This window comes from Lucilia cuprina, chromosome 5 (genome assembly GCF_022045245.1).
Source record: "Lucilia cuprina isolate Lc7/37 chromosome 5, ASM2204524v1, whole genome shotgun sequence".
In the NCBI taxonomy this organism is placed as follows: Eukaryota; Metazoa; Arthropoda; class Insecta; order Diptera; family Calliphoridae; genus Lucilia; species Lucilia cuprina.
Genome location: NC_060953.1, coordinates 5,689,459 through 5,711,534, shown reverse-complemented (window position 1 = coordinate 5,711,534; position 22,076 = coordinate 5,689,459). Strand labels below are relative to the sequence as shown.

The 22,076-nt window shown below is 28.9% G+C and overlaps 6 protein-coding genes across 11 annotated transcripts in view; 4 read left to right on the top strand and 2 right to left on the bottom strand.

Moving 5' to 3' along the window:
* Positions 1-22,076, bottom strand: part of LOC111683379 (signal transducer and activator of transcription B-like) — a 158,485-nt gene that overhangs the window by 119,744 nt on the left and 16,665 nt on the right. For all 5 annotated transcript variants that reach the window (XM_046952782.1, XM_046952783.1, XM_046952784.1 and 2 more), the window contains one exon: positions 15,226-15,266. The gene's annotated coding sequence lies outside the window, so the exon portion shown is untranslated. The remainder of the gene's footprint in view (positions 1-15,225; positions 15,267-22,076) is intronic.
* Positions 742-3,535, top strand: LOC111686908 (peritrophin-44-like). The gene is made up of 2 exons (XM_023449295.2): positions 742-835; positions 2,229-3,535. The coding sequence occupies exons 1-2, from the start codon at positions 829-831 to the stop codon at positions 3,290-3,292; spliced, it is 1,071 nt and encodes a 356-aa protein (XP_023305063.2). The 5' UTR covers positions 742-828; the 3' UTR covers positions 3,293-3,535.
* On the top strand, positions 5,923-7,210 carry LOC111686909 (peritrophin-48-like). Its single transcript, XM_023449296.2, has 2 exons — positions 5,923-6,060; positions 6,127-7,210. The coding sequence occupies exons 1-2, from the start codon at positions 6,054-6,056 to the stop codon at positions 7,149-7,151; spliced, it is 1,032 nt and encodes a 343-aa protein (XP_023305064.2). The 5' UTR covers positions 5,923-6,053; the 3' UTR covers positions 7,152-7,210.
* Positions 8,519-10,459, bottom strand: LOC111686914 (peritrophin-44). The gene is made up of 2 exons (XM_046951380.1): positions 10,450-10,459; positions 8,519-9,658 (listed from the first exon to the last, which is right to left on the bottom strand). The coding sequence occupies exons 1-2, from the start codon at positions 10,457-10,459 to the stop codon at positions 8,550-8,552; spliced, it is 1,119 nt and encodes a 372-aa protein (XP_046807336.1). The 3' UTR covers positions 8,519-8,549.
* LOC111688890 (peritrophin-44-like) lies at positions 13,629-14,767 on the top strand. Its single transcript, XM_023451389.2, has 2 exons — positions 13,629-13,675; positions 13,746-14,767. The coding sequence occupies exons 1-2, from the start codon at positions 13,666-13,668 to the stop codon at positions 14,765-14,767; spliced, it is 1,032 nt and encodes a 343-aa protein (XP_023307157.2). The 5' UTR covers positions 13,629-13,665.
* LOC111688892 (peritrophin-48-like) lies at positions 15,515-20,591 on the top strand. 2 transcript variants are annotated; one of them, XM_023451392.2, is made up of 3 exons: positions 15,515-15,611; positions 19,245-19,807; positions 19,878-20,591. In XM_023451392.2, exons 1-3 carry the CDS (start codon positions 15,605-15,607, stop codon positions 20,427-20,429), a joined length of 1,122 nt encoding a protein of 373 aa, XP_023307160.2. In that variant the 5' UTR covers positions 15,515-15,604; the 3' UTR covers positions 20,430-20,591. The 2 variants fall into 2 exon arrangements, with proteins under 2 accessions (XP_023307160.2, XP_023307159.2); XM_023451391.2 differs by lacking the exon at positions 15,515-15,611 and adding an exon at positions 19,047-19,127.

The window sequence follows — 22,076 nt, the reverse complement described above, 5'->3', positions numbered from 1 at the left end:
TATCTATCTATCTATCTATCTATCTATCTATCTATCTATCTATCTATCTATCTATCTATCTATCTATCTATCTATCTATCTATCTATCTACCTATCTACCTATCTATAACAAAAAGTCGTTTTTCTACTACCTTTTAATAATACTTAGAACAAATATACTTCTTACATATTTTAAAGGCAAAATCTCTAGAAACTTTCTTTTTGAATGCTATTTTTTTCTAAGATAAACAGGGAATAAATTTTTCAACGAAAAATATATAAATTAAATAAATACATTTTTAATTCAACCAGCCTAAGATAACAAATACTAGAACAAACTGTAAAGAAGTACCAAAATTTAAAACAAGTTAATGACAAAAATATGAAACTACTATCTTTTTCATTGTTTAGATTTTTTTGCAAAACAAAAAGGAAATTAGAAAAATGTATATTTTAGATAATTGAGTCTAAGAAACCTTTGTAGTTTTCTTGTTTATCGGTTAAAGTTGCTACTTTAGACAAAAAAAAATCAATCAATAAAATTTGTATATATTTTTTTTCGTTCATACAAAATTATCAATGATGGCATTATTGTTTAGCTAATCTTGTCAATTGATTAAAATGTAAAGAAATAAAAAATACATGTTTAAAAAACGTTTTTTTTATTAATTTTTGGAAAACTTTATCAAAAAAAACATATTTGGTTTTGATTTCGTAAATACTGTGTTTTTTTTTTTAGTATTTAAACCGCTCAAATGGTGACAAAAAATCAGTCACAATTTGTCCGGTGTCATCAGCTGAATACGATTTAAAATCATAATAAAAAAACAGAGTTTACTAAGTTTTGCAATGAAAGGTGTGTTTGTGTGTCAAAAAGAAAGAAAAAAAAAACTATTTAAGTGCAAAGAAAGAGGACTAAATTTAAAGAAAAATATATAACTTAATTTTGGATTAAAATGTGAATCTAAAGAAAAATTTTAATTTTAATTGAAAAAAAGTAGTATTTTTCTACTACTAAATTTATGAAAAATTTCTTTTATATTTCACAAACTTTAAATGGATTTTTTTAATCTATAATAATTTAAATGGAATTTTTAGTAAAAATAAGTTATTTTGATAAATTTTCGGAAAAAAGTAGTATTTTTTACTACCTTTTTATATTGTATTATTTTTCATAAAAAAATCTTTCTATTTTAATTTTAAATGAATTTTATATGATATTTTTTAAAAAATTGTCAAGCTTGACAGGTTTTTTTTTTAAAAAAAGTAGTAGTTTTACTACCTTTTAACAAATTGAAAAAAAATTTAATTTTTCTTTAAAACCATTATAGTTTTAAAAAAGTTTTTTTTTTTAGAAAAATAAACCATTTTGAGATATTAAAAAAAAGTAGTATTTCTGCTACCTTTTTACCACATAACAAAATAATGGGATTTTTTTTATAAAAATAACATTTCATTATAATTTTTTTGTTAAAATTTTACAAAAATAATTAATTTAGACATATTTTAAAAAAGTAGTATTTTTACTACTATTTTTTTTAATATAAAAAAAGTAATGAAATTTTTCATTAAAAAAAAATCATTTCATTATAGTTTCATATAAGTTTTTTGAGAAATTTTTAGGAAAATTAATAAATTTCTTAGATTTTTAAAAAAAGTAGTATTTCTACTACCTTTTAATCACATAACAAGATAATGAAAATTTTTTAGCAAAATATCATTCCATTATAGTTTTAAATAAGTTTTTTTTTTTTTTGAGAAATAAAAATAATTTTGTTAGATACATTTTGTTAAAAAGTAGTATTTTTACTACCTTTTTTTATATATTAAAAAAAATAATGAAATTTTTAATAAAAAACTATTTAAATAGTTTTTTTTAAGGAAATTTAAGAAAAATAAGTAAATTTGTTAGTTTTTTTTTAAAAGTAGTATTTTTACTACTATTTAAAAAAATAAAATCATTTCATTAAAGTTTCATATAAGTTTTTTGAGAAATTTTAAGGAAAATTAGTAAATTTGTTAGATTTAAAAAAAATAGTAGTATTTTTAATAACTTTTTAAAATATAACAAAAAAATAGATTTTTCAGAAAGAGAAAAAAATTCAATTTAAATTTTTAATAAGTTTTACATGAAATTTTAGTAAAAATAAGCAATTAAAAAATAGTAGTATTTCTACTACCTTTTAACAAAATAACAATATTATGAGATTTTATTTATTTTTTTTTCTTTATATTAATACTCTTTTTAGAACTACAAATAACAACAGGATGTCTCCTGCTTATGGTAGCCGTTATCGGCAAAACTTCAGCTATCTATAGCATGAGTGAGACTTGTGAATATACCCCCGATGGTTTTATTGCCGATCCAAATTCTTGTCAAAGCTATGGCTATTGTAAAAATAATCAGTTAGTGGGTACTGGTAAATGTCCCGATGGCTATCTGTATAATCATAAACTGGGTATTTGCGATAGTCCCGCAAATGTTAAATGCATTTTCGATAGTAAGAATGCTTGCTTGAATGCAACTGATAACACCTTTGTGGCTGATCCAACCAATTGTAATGGTTATTGCTATTGTTCTAATAAAAAAGCCTCTTGCACAACTTGTCCCGAATTCCAGCTCTTTGATAGTAAAAATATTAAATGTGTATATGCTTTCGAAAAGCCTGAATGTACTGCTGATTCGATTTGCCGTTTGGTACCCAATGCAGTATTTGTTGGTAATCCTAATAATTGTGGGGGATACATTAGTTGCCTCGATGGTAAAGGTACTGAAGGTACATGTACAGATGGTTACTTTAATAAACAACTTGGTGGGTGTCAAAAAACCAATCCTTGTTTAGCTTCTAGTCCTAATCCAGACATTGGTCTGGGTGTTATAGAGAACTTAGCTGACAACAATTTTGTATGTCAAGTTAATGCGGGTAACCCTACTGAAGAAAATCCAATATATTATCCTGATGGCCAAACTTGTATGGGTTATTACAAATGTACATCTAAAAATGGACCCGGCATTTGGGGCAAATGTCCAAAGGGTTTACATTTTAATAATGGAAAATGTGTTACCCCCTTTACATTCGCATGTACTTTTGACCGTTGTGGTAATTTGAATCGGGAATTTGTTGGCGCTATTGACACAGAATGTAAAAATTACTTAATTTGTAAAAATGAAACTTCACAAGGAATGGCATATAATTATGGAGGATATATTGGTTTACCATGCACTGATAAAAATTACCCATTCTTTAACGAAGTTTCTGGAACATGTGAGAAAACATCACCCAAATCCGTAACTTATAAACTTTGTGTATGAGTCCTGCGACATAAACCAAACATCTTAATATTTATTTTATAAAACAAATGTTATTGAAAAAAAAACACAAAAAAAACAATAATAAAAATCTAACAATAACTTCACACTGCTAATTTAATTTGAATTTTTTTTTTACTTAATTATCGTTTATCTCCTAAAAGGTAGTAGATGTCTTTTTCTACTACTAAATATCACAAGTAATCGCATACATATTTATGTATCTAAAATAAAATTTTATTAAAACCTTGCAATAACATGCAATAGAGTAAAAATAATAAATTTTAATTTCAAACTAGTATTTCTACTACCTTTTAACAAAACAACAACAAAAAAAATTAAAATATTTTATAAAAATATAATATCATTATAATTTGAAAGAAATTTTAAATTACAACTAAATGTTAAAAAAAAGTAATTTTGTTATATTTTTCAAAAAAAAAAAAAAAATAAAGTAGTATGTCTACTACCTTTTAACAAACATAACAAAACAATGAACATTTTCAATAAAAAAAAAATTATTCTATTTTAATTCCAAATAAGTTTTATAAGAAATTCTAGTAAAAATAAGCCATATTTACAAATTTTTTTAAAAAAAAATTAGTATTTCTACTACATTTTCTTATTACTATCAAATAATGAAAATTTTCCTAAAAAAAAAATCATTAAATAATAATTTAAAATAAGTTTTATAAGAAACTTAAGTAAAAGATAGTTTCATTTAAAAAAAGTAGTATTTCTACTAACTTTTCTTATTACAAATAAATAATGAATTTTTCTTAAAAAATTTACTCCACTATAAGTTTTATAAGAAACTTAAGTAAAAGAAAGCAATTTTGATGCATTTTAAAAAAGTAGTATTTCTACTACCTTTTCTTATTACTATCAAATAATGAAAATTTTCTAAAAAAAATCACTAAATAATAATTTAAAATAAGTTTTATAAGAAAATTAAGTAAAAGAAAGCAATTTTGATGCATTTTAAAAAAGGTAGTATTTCTACTACCTTTTCTTATTGCAACCAAAGAATAAAAATTTTTTATAAAAAATTTACTCCATTATAAGTTTTATAAGAAACTTAAGTAAAGGAAAGCAATTTTGATGCATTTTAAAAAAGGTAGTATTTCTACTACCTTTTCTTATTACAATGAAACAATGAAATTTTTCGTAAAAAATTTACTCCATTATAAGTTTTATAAGAAACTCAAGTGAAAGAAAGCAATTTTTATTGCATTTTAAAAAAGTAGTATTTCTACTACCTTTTCTTATTACTATGAAATAATGAAAATTTTCCTAAAAAAAAATCACTAAATATTAATTTAAAATAAGTTTTATAAGAAACTGAAGTGAAAGAAAGCATTTTAAAAAAGGTAGTATTTCTACTACCTTTTCTTATTGCAACCAAAGAATGAAATTTTTCGTAAAAAATTTACTCTATTATAAGTTTTATAAGAAACTGAAGTGATAGAAAGCAATTTTTGTTGCATTTTAAAAAAGGTAGTATTTCTACTACCTTTTCTTATTACTATCAAATAATGAAAATTTTCCTAAAAAAAATCACTAAATAATAATTTAAAATAAGTTTTATAAGAAACTTAAGTAAAAGAAAGCAATTTTTATGCATTTAAAAAAAGGTAGTATTTCTACTACCTTTTCTTATTACAATGAAATAATGAATTTTTCGTAAAAAATTTACTCCACTATAAGTTTTATAAGAAACTGAAGTAAAATAAAGCAATTTCTGTTGCATTTAAAAAAGTAGTATTTCTACTACCTTTTCTTATTACTATCAAATAATGAAAATTTTCCAAAAAAAAAATCACTAAATATTAATTTAAAATAAGTTTTATAAGAAACTTAAGTAAAAGAAAGCAGTTTTATTACATTTAAAAAAGTAGTATTTCTACTACCTTTTCTTATTGCAACCAAAGAATAAATTTTTTTTATAAAAAATTTACTCCATTATAAGTTTTATAAGAAACTTAAGTGAAAGAAAGCAATTTTATTACATTTAAAAAAAGTAGTATTTCTACTACCTTTTCTTATTACTATGAAATAATGAAAATTTTCCAGAAAAAAAATCACTAAATATTAATTTAAAATAAGTTTTATAAGAAACTTAAGTAAAAGAAAGCAATTAAAAAAGGTAGTATTTCTACTACCTTTTCTTATTACAATGAAATAATAAAATGTTTCCTAAAAAACTCACTGCAATTTAAGTTTTATGAGAAATTTAAGTAAAAATTGTAATTTTTTTTTAAAGAAATAGCTTTCTTAACTCTTAGCTTTTTTTTAAAGAAAACTTTCTTAAAATTCCTTCTTTTTATGATTTTTATAACAAAAAATTCCATATCACTAAACTAAAACCTTGTACGAGGTCATATCGCAACACAACAATCAATGAAGTAGAAAATAATAAAAAAAAATAATAAAAATGTTTCCAATGAAATTTTACGGTATTTATCTTTTACAGAAAACATCAACGTTAAACATTATCTTAAAAATATATCTAGAGATAAAAAAAAATACCAAAAATTTCAAAAATAAATCAAAATAATTGAAAAATAATAAATTTAATGAAATCGGCAAGAATTTTTTGCTTATTTAAAGAAAATCTTCAAACAGAAGCATCAGTTGTGGAAATTACTTAGAAAATAAAACACTTAGGAGCCAGAAACGCCGACAGTAGATATTCGCTAAAAGAAATAAAATTAAAAGGAGCATAAAAGAAGAGACCAGGAGATTTACACAAAAATCAATCAAAATGATAGGTAAATAATTGAAAAAAAAGTAAGAAAATAAAATAAATTTATGAAAAATGTTAAAAACAATTTCAGCGAAATTTGTTTTCATTTTATCCATCTCCTTGTTTGGCTTTATTTCCGCCCAACAACACATCAATGTCGATGAGTTGTGTTCTTTGGCACCCAATGCCTTGATTTTGCAGCCCAATAGCTGTTCGGATTGGTTAAGATGTCCCAGCAGTCCCGGTGCCAGCGATATGGAAGATGGTTCTTGTGTGTTTGGTTTGTATTTCAATAAGGATACGGGTAAATGTGAATACAAAGATACGGTTGAGTGTCCGTTTGAATCGAGATCCAAAAATGTGTGCACTGGTGAAGCTGATGATTCCTTTGTGGCCGTTAAGGATGAATGCAATGCTTATATTTACTGCAATAAGGGTGAAGAAATAAAATCCTATTGTCCTAGCAATTTGGTATTCAATCCCATTAGCAAATCCTGCGTTTACGAGAGTCAATACAAGTGTCCCGTATCGAAGCCCTCAGCCGAGAATAATGCCTTGTGCAAATCCTTGCCCGATGGTTTGTTCTTTGCCGATAAACAGGATTGCACCAAATACAGCCAGTGTACAAATGGTGAGATGCAAACCTACTCCTGTAATAGCAGTTATGCTTGGGATTATGTCAAGGGTACTTGCGTCTCTATTGATAATGTGGTCTGTTTACCATCGGCCAAGAAACCCGAACCAGAACTTAAAGTTTGTATCAACAGAGTAGGTCCAATCTCGGATGGCATTTCATGCAGTGGTTATTATTTCTGCAAGAAAATGTCCAATGATACACATGATCGTAAACCAGAACATTTTAATTGTCCTGCTGGTAGCTTCTTCGACCAACAGACCAACTCGTGTCGCGATCGTTTGAATGTGAAATGTACATTGAATCGTTGTGAAGGCATGGGCAATAAGTACGTGAATATGGCCGGTGATTGTAGAAAATATATTTTATGCCAAAATGGTACACCATTTACCAATGGCACTTGTCCCAATAGCTATTATTTCGATGAACGCACTCAAGGTTGCACACCTCAGGTGGTAAATTATGCTGCTTGTATGGCTTAATACTATGTAGTAAATAATAAGATCATATCTTTAATAAAAATAATATATTGAAAATGAAATTCTGATATTCATTCCAGTTTCTAGAACTAGAACTGGACTTGAACTGAACTTGAACTGAACTTGAACTGAACTGAACTTGAACTGAACTTGAACTGAACTTGAACTAAACTTGAACTGAACTTGAACTGAACTTGAACTGAACTTGAACTGAATTTGAACTGAACTTGAACTGAACTTGAACTGAACTTGAACTGAACTTGAACTGAACTTGAACTGAACTTGAACTGAACTTGAACTGAACTTGAACTGAACTTGAACTGAACTTGAACTGAACTGAACTGAACTGAACTGAACTTGAACTGAACTTGAACTGAATTTGAACTGAACTTGAACAGAACTTGAACTGAACTTGAACTGTACTTGAACTGAACTTGAACTGAACTTGAACTGAACTTGAACTGAACTTGAACTGAACTTGAACTGAACTTGAACTGAACATGAACTGAACTTGAACTGAACTTGAACTGAACTTGAACTGAACTTGAACTGAACTTGAACTGAACTTGAACTGAACTTGAACTGAACTCGAACTGAACTAGAACTGAACTTGAACTTGAACTTGAACTGAACTTGAACTGAATTTGAACTGAACTTGAACTGAACTTGAACTGAACTTGAACTGAACTTGAACTGAACTTGAACTGAACTTGAACTGAATTAGAACTGAAATAGAACTGAACTAGAACTGAACTAGAACTGAACTAGAACTGAACTAGAACTGAACTAGAACTGAACTGAACTAGAACTGAACTGAACTAGAACTGAACTGAACTAGAACTGAACTAGAACTAAACAAGAACTGAACTAGAACTGAACTAGAACTGAACTAGAACTGAACTAGAACTGAACTAGAACAGAACTAGAACTGAACTAGAACTGAACTAGAACTAGAACTGAACTAGAACTGAACTAGAACTGAACTAGAACTGAACTGAACTAGAACTGAACTAGAACTGAACTAGAACTAAACAAGAACTGAACTAGAACTGAACTAGAACTGAACTAGAACTGAACTAGAACTGAACTAGAACAGAACTAGAACAGAACTAGAACTGAACTAGAACTGAACTAGAACTGAACTAGAACTGAACTAGAACTGAACTAGAACTGAACTAGAACTGAACTAGAACTGAACTGAAACTGAACTAGAAGTGAACTAGAACAGAAATAGAACTGAACTAGAACAGAACAAATGCTTTGAAATAGATCTAGATTATTAATTTTAAGATAAAATGTTAAGCATATGTTTTTTTTTTTTTTCATTTTATTATAAAAAAGTAAAAAAATAAATATTCTTATATGCTGACAAAAGCGCTCCTCTGCGACAGCTCCACTTCCTCATTCATTGTTAAATACACTATACTCTGTAGTACTTATGATTTCCGTGGTCCCCGTCAATGGTCTTAAAGTTGTGTCTAATTTCGCACATGCTGGATAGTTTACCACCTCATGTGTGCACAATTGCAGCAGTTCATCAAAATACATGCCATTAGGACACTCTGTTCGACCGATAATCTCTCCCTCTTGACACAACCAAAAACCCCTGCAACCATCATCATCAATATTGGCCAATTGTATATTGTGATAGCCCAAAGTAACGCAACGATTGTAAGGACAAGTAATATTTGTGCGCAACACACACTCGCCATCATTACTAGGATCGAAAAATCTTTCGAAAGGACATTCACCATGTATAAGTTCTATATTGCCGTCAGAGTGGCCCTTACAGTAATAATAACCGTTACAGCTAACACCATCCGATATGAAAACTCCCGCCTTGGTACATTTCAGATTTTCGGGTATTTTTGGCGCCAATGTTGTAGTTTCCATACAATCCACATTTGTGGGATAATCACAATCACCTTTGAAAGCATTAAAATAAAATGTATCAGGACATGTGCCATTTATTAACTCCCCATGCCAACACATTTGATAGGCATTGCAGGAATTTGGTACTTTAATGAATACACCATCTGGTACAATATTACAATAGTCTTCGGGTAATATTTTCACCTCGCAGGTATAATTTCGAATGCAATTCTTGGTGTTGGGATTGAAATTCATGCCACTGGAGCAGGCACCATGTGAACCCTTACCATTTTTACAATAGAAATAGCCACTGCAGGAATAAGGATCGGAAACAAAACCATCAACCCCGGGTGTAGCCGCACAGGGGTTACTGGAATAACACTTAACAGTATTGGGTGGTACACAACTACCTGTATTGCGATCGTAGAACAGGTCACCCTCACAAATACCGGGTAACGGTTTTTGGTTTACACATGTTATGTATTTATTGCAAGCCGAGGGATCCTTAATTTTGGTATTGTTGGCTATATAGGTACATAATAGGTCGGGATTAAATTCCACAGCAGCAGCGCACGCTGTTGCGACCACAAGGAGTACTAAGTTGACAGAGATTTGACAGATTGTTGAGACAGATTTAACTGTTTGGGAATAAAGGGATTCCTGATTAATTTCTTGAAATATTAGGAGAATTCAATAAGATTCAATGACAAGAGGATGAAGTTAATGAGGCGTTATAAAGACTACAAAAGAACTGAACTAGAACTGAACTAGAACTGAACTAGAACTGAACTAGAACTGAACTAGAACTGAACTAGAACTGAACTAGAACTGAACTAGAACTGAACTAGAACTGAACTAGAACTGAACTAGAACTGAACTAGAACTGAACCAGAACTGAACTAGGACTGAACTAGGACTGAACCAGAACTGAACTAGAACTAGAACTGGACTTGAACTTAAATAGAACTGAACAAGATCTGAACAAGAACTGAATTAGAACTAAACTAAAACTGATCTAGAACTTAACTAGAAGTATAACTGAACTAGAACTGAACTAGAACTGAACTAGAACTGAACTAGAACTGAACTAGAACTGAACTAGAACTTAACTAAAACTGAACTAAAACTAAACTAGAACTGAACTAGAACTGAACTAGAATTGAACTAGAACTTAACTAGAACTGAACTAGAACTGAACTAAAACTGATTTAGAAAAAGTCTAGAACTTAGCTGAACTAACATTAAACTCTCACTAAATTATAATTGTATGTATTTCCCAAGTCGTCGCAAACTAACATTTTATTCAAGATAATATTTAGTTAAACACTTTTGCAAATATGTATATTCTGTCCATTTAAAATTCTTTAGAGAATGTTTATCAGTTTAAAAAAGGTAGAAATTCAACACCATTATTTGACACTGATAATACCTGTTAACATAAATATAATTGACTGACGCCTACTACCTCAGCTCCCTTATCAATGATATTTATTAGCCTCCCTAAAAAATTTTCTTACGTAGTTATTTCCATACACTTTGATTTTATAATAATCATCTATTTTTAATAATTATTGAACCCCAATCGAAGTAATTTCCTGATTTAATAATTTATTTTTAACGATTCTTTAATGGTAAAATCGTTCTTAAAACTTTATGATCTATTTTACTTTAGGTGATAAGACAAGTTCATCGATATTGTTTAAATGCAATATTTTTGCGAATGTCTAAACTTCAACCCATAACTGATGATAAAATAACAATAAAAGATATATAAATATGATAAATAAAAAATAGAGGATTTTATCTAAATGCTAATACATGTAAAACCAGGTGTTAATTGTTTATCTCAGTCACTAATAAAGTCTCTTCCAAACAATGAGTAAGTTAAAATTAATTTATTAGAACTGAACTAGAACTGAACTAGAACTGAACTAGAACAGAACTAGAACAGAACTAGAACAGAACTAGAACAGAACTAGAACAGAACTAGAACAGAACTAGAACAGAACTAGAACAGAACTAGAACAGAACTAGAACAGAACTAGAACAGATCTAGAACAGATCTAGAACAGAACTAGAACAGAACTAGAACAGAACTAGAACAGAACTAGAACAGAACTAGAACAGAACTAGAACAGAACTAGAACAGAACTAGAACAGAACTAGAACAGAACTAGAACAGAACTAGAACAGAACTAGAACAGAACTAGAACAGAACTAGAACAGAACTAGAACAGAACTAGAACAGAACTAGAACAGAACTAGAACAGAACTAGAACAGAACTAGAACAGAGCTAGAACTGAGCTAGAATAGAACTAGAATGGAACTAGAATAGAACTAGAACAGAACTAGAACAGAACTAGAACAGAACTAGAACAGAACTAGAACAGAACTAGAACAGAACTAGAACAGAACTAGAACAGAACTAGAACAGAACTAGAACAGAACTAGAACAGAACTAGAACAGAACTAGAACAGAACTAGAACAGAACTAGAACAGAACTAGAACAGAACTAGAACAGAACTAGAACAGAACTAGAACAGAACTAGAACAGAACTAGAACAGAACTAGAACAGAACTAGAACAGAACTAGAACAGAACTAGAACAGAACTAGAACTGAACTGGTTCTGAACTAGAACTGAACTACAACTGAACTAGAACTAGAACTTAAACATTACTAGAACTGAACTAAAACTGAACTAGAATTAGCCTATAACATATCTTGCATTGAACAAGAACAGAACAAACTTAGAACTGATTTCATATTGAGCATTTCATTGCCCATAGTCCGTAAATTTCCAATTGGGCATTGATATTTAAAGTTGTAAAAAGTCAATTTTTTACAATTAAAATTACTTATTGCATAAAACCTTAAGTAATTTTATAAATTTTTAAATCGTAAATTGTTATGATAACACTGCACGCAAATCTCGTATTTGGCTCGCATACCCAATTTGATTTTTAAACTATAATGTCCATCAAATTATTGAGCCTTTATAATAAGCAGCTATTTTTGAATAATTATACCATATGTTGGGTCTTAATGATTTAATAATTTATTTTTAATTATTTATTAAGTGAAAATTGTTAAAAGAAATTTATAGAATTTTATGATCTAGTTTTCTTTAGAGCAAATTACAAGGCAAGCATAATATGTTAGCAAGTGGCAAAACAAAATTTTTTAAGGGTTTTTTTTTTTTGGTATTAGTCAGCCTAAAAACATATTTTTTAAAAATTGATAATGTTCTCAAGTTAAGATGGTAAGAAAAAGATAAGGTTTGTTTAGAAGATAAATAGTAACAAAATTTGTGTATGAATTAAAAAATAAATATTATCTAAAGTACTAGTATTTGGGCAAATAAATAAATAAATAATGAAAATAGTATTGATATTTTGGGCATGTGCTAGTTGTCGAGAACATGAGTTCTAAAACTTGGCAAAAACAAACAAATTTTTACGTAAAAATACGTAAAAATAGAAGATAAAATAGAAATTTCTTAGAAAAAAAAATATTGATTAAAATAAAATTTTAATAAAAGGGTACATTTTTTACCCGCTTAGAAGTACTTTGGTGCTTTTGGCTCTTAAAAGTCTGGCCAGATTTTAAGGGTTACCGGAAGCTTTAAACAAACAAACATAAGAAAATATTATAAAACAAGTAGAAAAGTATAGTCGGTCATGGCCGGCCATATAATACCCTACACCATGAGTATATTTTTTAAATTTTAACTTTTTATAAAATTTTTATATTTTATAAAGAAACTTTTATGTTGAATATTACCATAATTCCAAAATATTTAAGTATTTTATTGATAAAAAAAAAATAAATTTTCTAAATGAGGCTTTATATGGGTCAAATATGGGCCGATCCTCGGTAAATTTGGGAAAAGGATATATTGTTAAATAACAGTTAGTTTTGTTGAGTTTCATTGCGATACAAATGGTTACAAGTCAATTTTAGACGTTTAAGACATTTTTTGAAGGATGGTTTGTATGGGGGCTAGGGTCAAATCCTAGGGCCAATCCTTACGAAAATCTGCAGTGTCATTTATACTTATATAAAATTTATTTGTGAAAATTTTTGGAGAGATAGCAGAATATTTGATGTAATTATGGCATAAAAAGTTCAAATCGGGAGGTACGGTAGTATGGGAGCTAGGTGAAATAATGGACCGATTTCAACCATTCTCAATAGGCTACGTTCCCATAAACATGCTTGGTCCAAATTTCATCAAATTATCTTGAAAATTGCGGCCTGTACCTTGCGCATAAGGTTTACATGGACAGCCAGCCGGACAGACGGACATGTCTTAATCGACTCAAAAAATGATTCTGAATCGATCGGTATACTTTAAAGTGGGTATTGGATCAATATTTTTATGTGTTACAAACATCAGCTCAAACGTATAATACCCTCCTCACTATAGTGGTGTAGGGTATAAAAAAACATAATAATTGATATTATCTATAAAATGTAACTACAACAAAATTTTAATGAAAAATTGAAATGTGTTTCAACATGAATAATTTATCTGAATATTTTTTTTCTTATTTAAAGATAAAATATCTGCAATACAAAGCATCAGTATTGAATAGTCCTTAAGTCAAACAGTAACACGAGTTCATCACGATTAACTACGAAATGTTTAAAGGTAAAAGAGAACTTCATTTTAGAATAAAAAAAAATTCTCCTAAATATAATTTCCCCTTGCCTGTTTTCAGTCAATTTTCTTTTCCTTATGACTGGCTCATTGTTTAGCCTTCTGGCAGCCCAGTCCATTAACATAGATTTGTTGTGTTCCTTGGCACCCAATACCACAATTCTACAGCCCAATAGTTGTACAGAATGGTTAAAATGTCCCAGTACTATAGGAGCAACTGATATGGAAAAGGGTTCTTGTGTTGTTGGCATGTACTTTAATAAAAATACGGGCAAATGTGATAATAAGGAGAATGTTCAGTGTCCTTTTGAAATTAGCACCAAAAATCGTTGTTCTTCGGCAACTGAAGGCTCATTCTTAGTAGATGAGAACAATTGCCGTGGTTACATCTATTGTCAAAATGGTGTAGAAATTAAATCAGTTTGCCCTCAAAATTTAGTATTTGATCCCGATAACAAGGCTTGTGTTTATCAACATCAATATAAGTGCCCCCTAGGTATAAACAAAAATGGCAGCAATCCTCTCTGCTTGTCTTTGCCCGACAATATGTTCTTTGCCCATCAAGACGATTGCTCTAAATATAGTCAATGTCAAAAGGGTGTGCTCTCCACCCATTCCTGTAATAAAAATTTTGCCTGGGATTATGTAGAAGGTAATTGTGTGCCTTTGGAAGAAGCTGTCTGTTTGCCTACAGCTCAAAAACCCGAACCAGAACTTAAGGTATGTGTGGATCGTGTTGGTCCTGTTCCTGATGATCATTCCTGCAGCGGTTATTATTTCTGCCGCCAAATGTCTAATGATACTCACGATCGTAAGCCAGAACATTTTACTTGTGCAGCGGGTACCTTCTTCGATTCGAACACACTTTCGTGTCGCAATCGTTTAAATGTAAAATGTTCTCTGGATCGTTGTGAGGGTATGGGTAATAAATATGTTAATGTTGCTGGAGATTGCAGTTCGTATGTCTTGTGTCAAAATGGTGTGGCTGGTGTACGAAATTCCTGTCCCAAAGATCATTATTTTGATGAGCGTACCCAAGGTTGTACACCCCAGGTTGTCAGCTTTGCAGCTTGTGCGCCTTAAATTTTGTTCTTTGTTGTATTTTATTTATGTAATAAATTAATAATATTTTTCATAAAATTTTAATTAAATTTTTGTTTAAATTTCGTTTCTAATCAAATTCTAGTTCTGTTCTAGTTCTGTTCTAGTTCTGTTCTTGTTCTGTTCTAGTTCTGTTCTAGTTCAGTTCTAGTTCTGTTCTAGTTCTGTTCTAGTTCTGTTCTAGTTCTGTTCTAGTTCTGTTCTAGTTCTGTTCTAGTTCTGTTCTAGTTCTGTTCTAGTTATGTTTTAGTTATGTTCTAGTTCTGTTCGAGTTCTGTTCTAGCTCAGTTCTAGTTGTGTTCTAGTTATGTTTTAGTTCTGTTCTAATTCTGTTCTAATTATGTTCTAGATATTAAGAAATTTTAAGGAGTTTTTTGACATTTATCAATAATATTATTTTTAAAGTTTAAAACAAAGTCATAGTAATTATTTAACTTTACCTGTTCCTTATGCGGAGTACTTTTTACCACCCCAATAGTACCTGAAATTAGACAAAAAGTACCAAATATGCAATAAGTTAAATTAACGCAAAAAGTTTTATATGTATGTATATAATGAAGTAAGTTTCAACAGACCAACTATGATGAATCATATAGGTGGTCAATGGAAAAAACAGATCCATCAAAATCAAAACTGTCAGATAATAAATATGAAATATCAGATTTACCCATAAATTTGATTTGTTGAGAATACATGGATTTGTTATAAAAACCTAGAAACTTTTTTCAAATAAGTTCAGTAGTAATTTTAACACGGAATCGAAAAGGTTGCTTGTTTTTTTGAGGACTTAAGCGAACTTATCTAGTGAAATTAAACGAAATGTGTGGTAAGTTTTAAAAATTAAAGATTTAAGTCGGAAATTAAGTAAAGTTAAGTGAAAGTTTAAAAATATTTTAAAATCTATAATTAAAATAGATAGTGTTGTGTTGGGTTTTAATATAAAATTTTCTACTATTCAGTATTTAATTTAAAATTTATTTGAAATTAATAAAAACCTTGAAAATTTTTATTATTAAAACTATTAATAAACATAGATGTTCTTGGTTTAAAGTACTAGTGTCTTTTAAGTAAGTACTCGTATTATTGAAATCTTATCATTTAAATCTTCGAAATAGTAAAATAATTTTAATTTTTCTTCCACACATTTACCAAAATTTTGTTATCGAAGATTTCATTAACAAAAATTTCTATATAATTTGGGGATTTTTTTTTTCTTTTTTGGTAAGACAATAATTTTTAGACAAGCCCATACATATATACTTACATATGTGTACATTAGAGTGCTTCAAAAAAAACTAAGGGTTTTATTGAAATATGTCCAAATTGGCATGTTTTTAAAACATCGGGGTCATTTTGACCCCAAGGCCGTTTAAGGGTTAATTAATTTTTTTCACTATTATTGTAAATATCGGTTGTTAATAAACAAAATTTCTTAAGTTTTGTGATAATCTACCTAAAAATAGAAACAATTTCGACTACTTTCCATTAAAAATTGTAAATATTACAAAATTTGACCTTTGACCTTTAAAGTTTATGGGTTAATGGCGTCCACATTGCACGAAACTCTTGATTTTTATTTAGAAATATGTGAACTAATAAATTTACAAAAGGTTCCATTTAAAATACACAACAATCTAATGAAATGGCTAATTTTGCAAAATATTACATAAAAATGTGTTTTTCTCGAATTCCGCTGAATTCAAATTGCTGGTACAGGCAAACTATAAGAGGTATTAAGCTAATTTTTTTACTGTTTTATTCCCTAATCTGTTGTCCATAAATCCCTATGAGTTCTCCCAAAAATATAGAATTTTTTTTTTTAACAAAGTATCAAAAAAACTAAAATTGGAATTTTGAAATATGAAAATTTTTCGACCATAGCTGAGAACAGGTTTACGTTATTCTATAAGAACAAAAACTCATATTAAAGTAACTACAGATGTATTTTAAGTAATACAATTGTTTGATTAGAATATTTTCAAAAATATGTTTATTTTTTTATCACATTTCGAATTCAAGTGCTCTGAGACACCATAATTGCCTGGGGAATTTTTAATAACTTTTACATTTATCAACCAATTTTTGTGTTTTTTATATTTTTGTAACGCTAATTCTGTGTACATTACGATTCTTTTACAATAAAATGCAAAACAAATTGTTTAATGACAAAACTTTTATGAAAACTGGAAAAATTGCATATTTTCCCCTTGTAAATGCATCTTCAAATTTCAGAACCGTTGCGGCACCAGTTAACGTAATCCTATTGACCTAATTTTTTGCATGACTTTTTTTTATAACCCATAGAACAATCCTAGTTGGGGGACGGCCTGTAGGATAAATTTTGTTCCTTCATACAAGCTTGAAGCACTCTAATGTACATACATACATATGTTGTAGTTTTAGATGAAAATATTTAACACTTTTACTTTCTTGATAATTTATAACTTCCAACCCACTACCCTCCAATTTTTTTTTAAATCAACTAATTAACGCATTAAATAACAATTCAAAAATATTATATAATTAGTAAATACTGTAAAATTTAATTTTGTATAATTTTGGATATAAGAAATGCCTTAGCAGTTGGCTTATCATTATTGCTATTACGATAATCTTAGTAATATAATTAAAAAAAATATATATATTAAAAAGAATGACAAAACAAAATTTTAATGATAATTTTGAATTTCTAAGAATTATCCAATGGAATAGTGTTAGTTGCATAGCCATAAACATATAAAAACAAATAAGAAATTATAGACGGTCATGACCGACAGGATCAAATATGGGGCAATATAAATAAAATTTAATTGATGTATTTGTGTTTACATAAAAGTTATTTACACAGAAATACTAGTAATGTTCCAAATTTGTTCCAATACGGTTTTAATTATGTTTTAATACTGTTCTAGTTCTGTTATGTTCTAGTTCTGTTCTAGTTCTGTTCTAGTTCTGTTATGTTCTAGTTCTAGTTCTGTTCTAATTCTGTTCTAGTTCTGTTCTAGTTCTGTTCTAGTTCTGTTCTAGTTCTGTTCTAGTTCTGTTCTAGTTCTGTTCTAGTTCTGTTCTAGTTCTGTTCTAGTTCTGTTCTAGTTTTGTTCTAGTTCTGTTCTAGTTCTGTTCTAGTTCTGTTCTAGTTCTGTTCTAGTTCTGTTCTAGTTCTATTCTAGTTCTGTTCTAGTTCTGTTCTAGATCTGTTCTCGTTCTGTTCTAGTTCTGTTATATTTGTGTTCTAGTTCTGTTTTAGTTCTGTTCTAGTTCTATTCTAGTTCTGTTCTAGTTCTGTTCTAGTTGTGTTATATTTGTGTTCTAGTTCTGTTTTAGTTCTGTTCTAGTTCTATTTCTGTTCTAGTTCTGTTCTAGTTCTGTTCTAGTTCTGTTCTATTTCTCTTCTAGTTCTGTTCCACTTCAGTTTTAGTTCTGTTCTACATGTGTTCTAATTATCCTCTACTTTTATTTCTGTTATAATCGGGGTACGTATAGCGAACGGAAGTAATTCGCTCACAAGCAGTTTAAATATTTCATATTTCCGCTAATAAGACGCGTTAAGTGTTGAAAATTCAAAGAGCGTTAAATAGAACTCGCTCTCAATTCGAATGAAGACGAATTGATCGCGAGTTTTATAATTTTAATAACAAAATTAGTTAAAATTTATAAAAGATAATTAAATTTTATGTTTCATACATATGATATAACAAAAAAAAAAATGTCTAATTGAATTTATGTATGTACATAAGGGTTATAATCAAAATAAGACATTATCACGATGTGGTAGCCAGTAGTGATCTAACAACAAAAACATTTTTCTCCAGGTAATTTTGTTGCAAAAACTTTCGATCGATCGCAAGCGAATTGAAAATATAAAAACATGTAAATATCACTTACAAAGCGAATACAAAAAAAAAACAAGTCTCGTATTAATGTGATTTTAAATTGTTTAGTGATCGCGAGCTATATTTTTTTATCTAACCTGGTTATAATTCTTTTCTAGTATTCTTAACCTTGCCTGTCTATTGTGCGTACTCATATACTATATGTTTGTTGGCTATCTGTTGTCTAAATTATTAGGGTTTTTGGAATAATAGTAAGACCATTTTATCATCTTATCTGTAGTATATAAGTTATTTGTTATTATTAATTAAAATTTTTTGCCAAAAATATATACATATATATGTATATATATTTCTGTATTTATGTACATTTGTATCAATCCGTTGAAATATTGCCTATAAAAAGGCAGCAATTTTTAACAAATAGAGTTAGTGTTAAAGTAACTTTCAAAATCAAACGGAAACATTAGTAAAGAAAAGAAAAATTTAAATAATTCTTAAAAAAATGATAAGTGAGTGTTAAACAAAAAAAAAAATACAAAATAGCATTTAAATAAAATTTGTTTTTCTGAAAATATGTGTATATTTTTTATTTCAATTTTTTTCTTTTTTTTTTTTTGTAATTACAGTTAAAACTTTATTGGCAAGTGTTGCCATTATGCTAATAGCAACTGTTAATGCTGAATACAATGTGGCCAAATATTGTGAACTTGTAAAGATCGGTACGTTAATGCCCAGCATGGTATCCTGTCAAGATTATTACATATGCGGTCTTAATAACCAACCAATACCAGTCAAATGCGGCGCTAATACTGTTTTCGATAAAGATACACAAGGCTGTGTACCTGAGGCACAGGGAAACTGCATTTTAAGTGTAGATAATCCATGCGAAAATAAGGATGGAACATTTGCTCCCAGTTCTAAAGCTTGCAATGAATGGCATTATTGTTTAAATGGCAATATAGCAGTAAATGGTAGCTGTCAACTAGGACAAATATTTAACGCCTCTAACAATTCTTGCATTTATGGCGCTTGTAATTCAGATGACGATAGCAATAGTGATTTTACACCTGTCCTTAACATTTGTGATATTATGCAAAATGGTCAATTCTTTGGTGATTTCGAAAATTGCAATAAATGGCAAAAGTGTAATAATGGAAAACTGCAAAAAGGCATTTGTCTAGGCAATTTGGTGAGTATAAATAATTATGATTAAAAGTAAAACTTTTAAGAAACAAATATTGTTTTTTTTTTACTGACAGGTTTACGATACGAAAAATGGCATGTGTTTACAAAATGATGGCACAATGTGTGAAAGAACCAATGGTATGGTAAGTGAAGACGGAGGTGCACCTGATGAATCATTATGTACATCATCTAATGATGGGCCTCTTCCCGATAAACTAACGTGTTCCGTTTATTATGAATGCAAAGAAGACACCACATCGACATCGACAACTTATAAATGGATAAAAGAACATTGCACAAATGGTCAATATTTTGATGTTTTTATTGGGGATTGCGTAGATCGTACGAAAGCTCGTGTCTATAAAGGTTGTAATCGTTGTGAATTCACTACAGGCAGTACCACATATTGGGTAAATGCCGTCAGTAATGATTGTACAAAATTCAGTACTTGCAGAAATGGGCGAAAAATAACTAATGAAGATGGTAGTTGTAGTCCTAAGTATTATTTCAATGAAGCAGATCAATATTGCATTATGGGTAATTTCGATAATTATGCTGAAACAAATGGAGCTTGTCAAAATTATACATGTGATGGTTATAATTGCATGCTAAATTCACCAGTTTAATAAAATAATTTTCAATAAACAATACTTTTTCAAAAACTAAAAATAATACAATTTCATCATCGACCTAAAAAATATTTTAATATTAATCAGTCTATAAGAGATTGGACAAAATTCGGAAAAAAAAATAAACAAACAAAAAAATTCTTATTTTAAAAAGTAAAATGCAAAAGTTTTTAAATCACTTTTCAGCACTTCAAACTGAATCACTTATGCTACACCAGCTAAAGTTCTTACTACTTCTAGATAACCTATTAAGACAATAGTGATATGTTAAGTTAACAGAGCTCTGTTAATCCTAGATAAAAACTAATACCTAATTGTCGAAAGTGTTAACAGTGGGCCTGAAGTGATTGAATTGAATGAAAAACAAGTAGAAAAGTATAGTCGGACATGGCCGACCATAAAATACCCTACACCATGAGTATATTTTTAAAAATTTAACTTTTTATAAAATTTTTATTTTTTATAAAGAAACTTTTATGTTGAATATTACCATAATTCCAAATTTAAGCAATTTATTGATAAAAAAATAAATTTTCTAAATAAGGCTTTATATGGGTCAAATATGGGCCGATGCTCGGTAAATTTGGGAAAATGATATATTTCTAAATAACAGTTATCTTTGTTGAGTTTCATTGCGATACAAATGGTTACAAGTTTAGACGTTTAAGACATTTTTTGAAGGAGGGCTTGTATGGGGGCTAGTGTCAAATAAGCGCCGATCCTTACGATCGGGGGCTAGGTGAAATAATGGACCGATTTCAACCATTTTCAATAGGCTTTGTCCCCGTGCCCAAAAACATGCTTGGTCCAAATTTCATAAAATTATCTTGAAAATTGCGGCCTGTCCATGTAAACTTTGCGCACAAGGTTTACATGGACAGCCAGCCAACCGAACGGATGGACATGTCTTAATCGACTCAAAAAATGATTCTAAATCGATCGTTATACTTTAAGGTGGGCATAGGACCAATATTTTTGTATGTTACAAACATCAGCACAAACGTATAATATCCTCCCCACTATAGTGGTGTAGGGTATAAAAAAATACAAAATTCTTTTAAAATTCCTACTATAAACACTTTTAACCATTACGTTTTTCTTCGAATCCGTCTAAGGTGATATCCAATATTTTTTTCTCTGCCCACTATCTATTTTAAGTGGAAAAAGGACTTAAATCATTTATTTAATGTTGATCATTTTGCTCTGGTTTTAACAGAAGTTCCCTAAAATATTTAACATATCACAATTATTTCAATTTAAAATTTCCTAAATTTATAGATTTTTTAAAGCTTTTACGTCAATTCTGTTAACTTAACATGACTGTTAAAAGTGACTTTATTAATTTTAAAAGTTTGTGTCTAGAATTCAAATTGCAAATTTATCTTCAAGCGGTCAAAAATTTTTAAAAATATTTATATAAAAGTTAATTATGCACAATTTTATAAAAATTCAGATATTGTTCTGTTCTAGTTCTTTTTTAATTCTGTTCTAGCTCTGTTCTTGTTCTGTTCTAGTTCTGTTTTAGTTCTTTTTTAATTCTGTTCTTGTTCTGTTCTAGTTCTGTTCTAGTTCTGTTCTAGTTCTGTTCTAATTCTGTTCTAGTTCTGTTCTAGTTCTGTTCTAGTTCTGTTCTAGTTCTGTTCT

What these genes read in the sequence shown, in the direction of transcription:
- LOC111688892 (XM_023451392.2), top strand. An exon ending in GCATTTGTCTAGGCAATTTG is followed by an intron (nt 19,808 to 19,877) that starts GTGAGTATAAAT and finishes TTTTACTGACAG; the next exon opens with GTTTACGATACGAAAAATGG.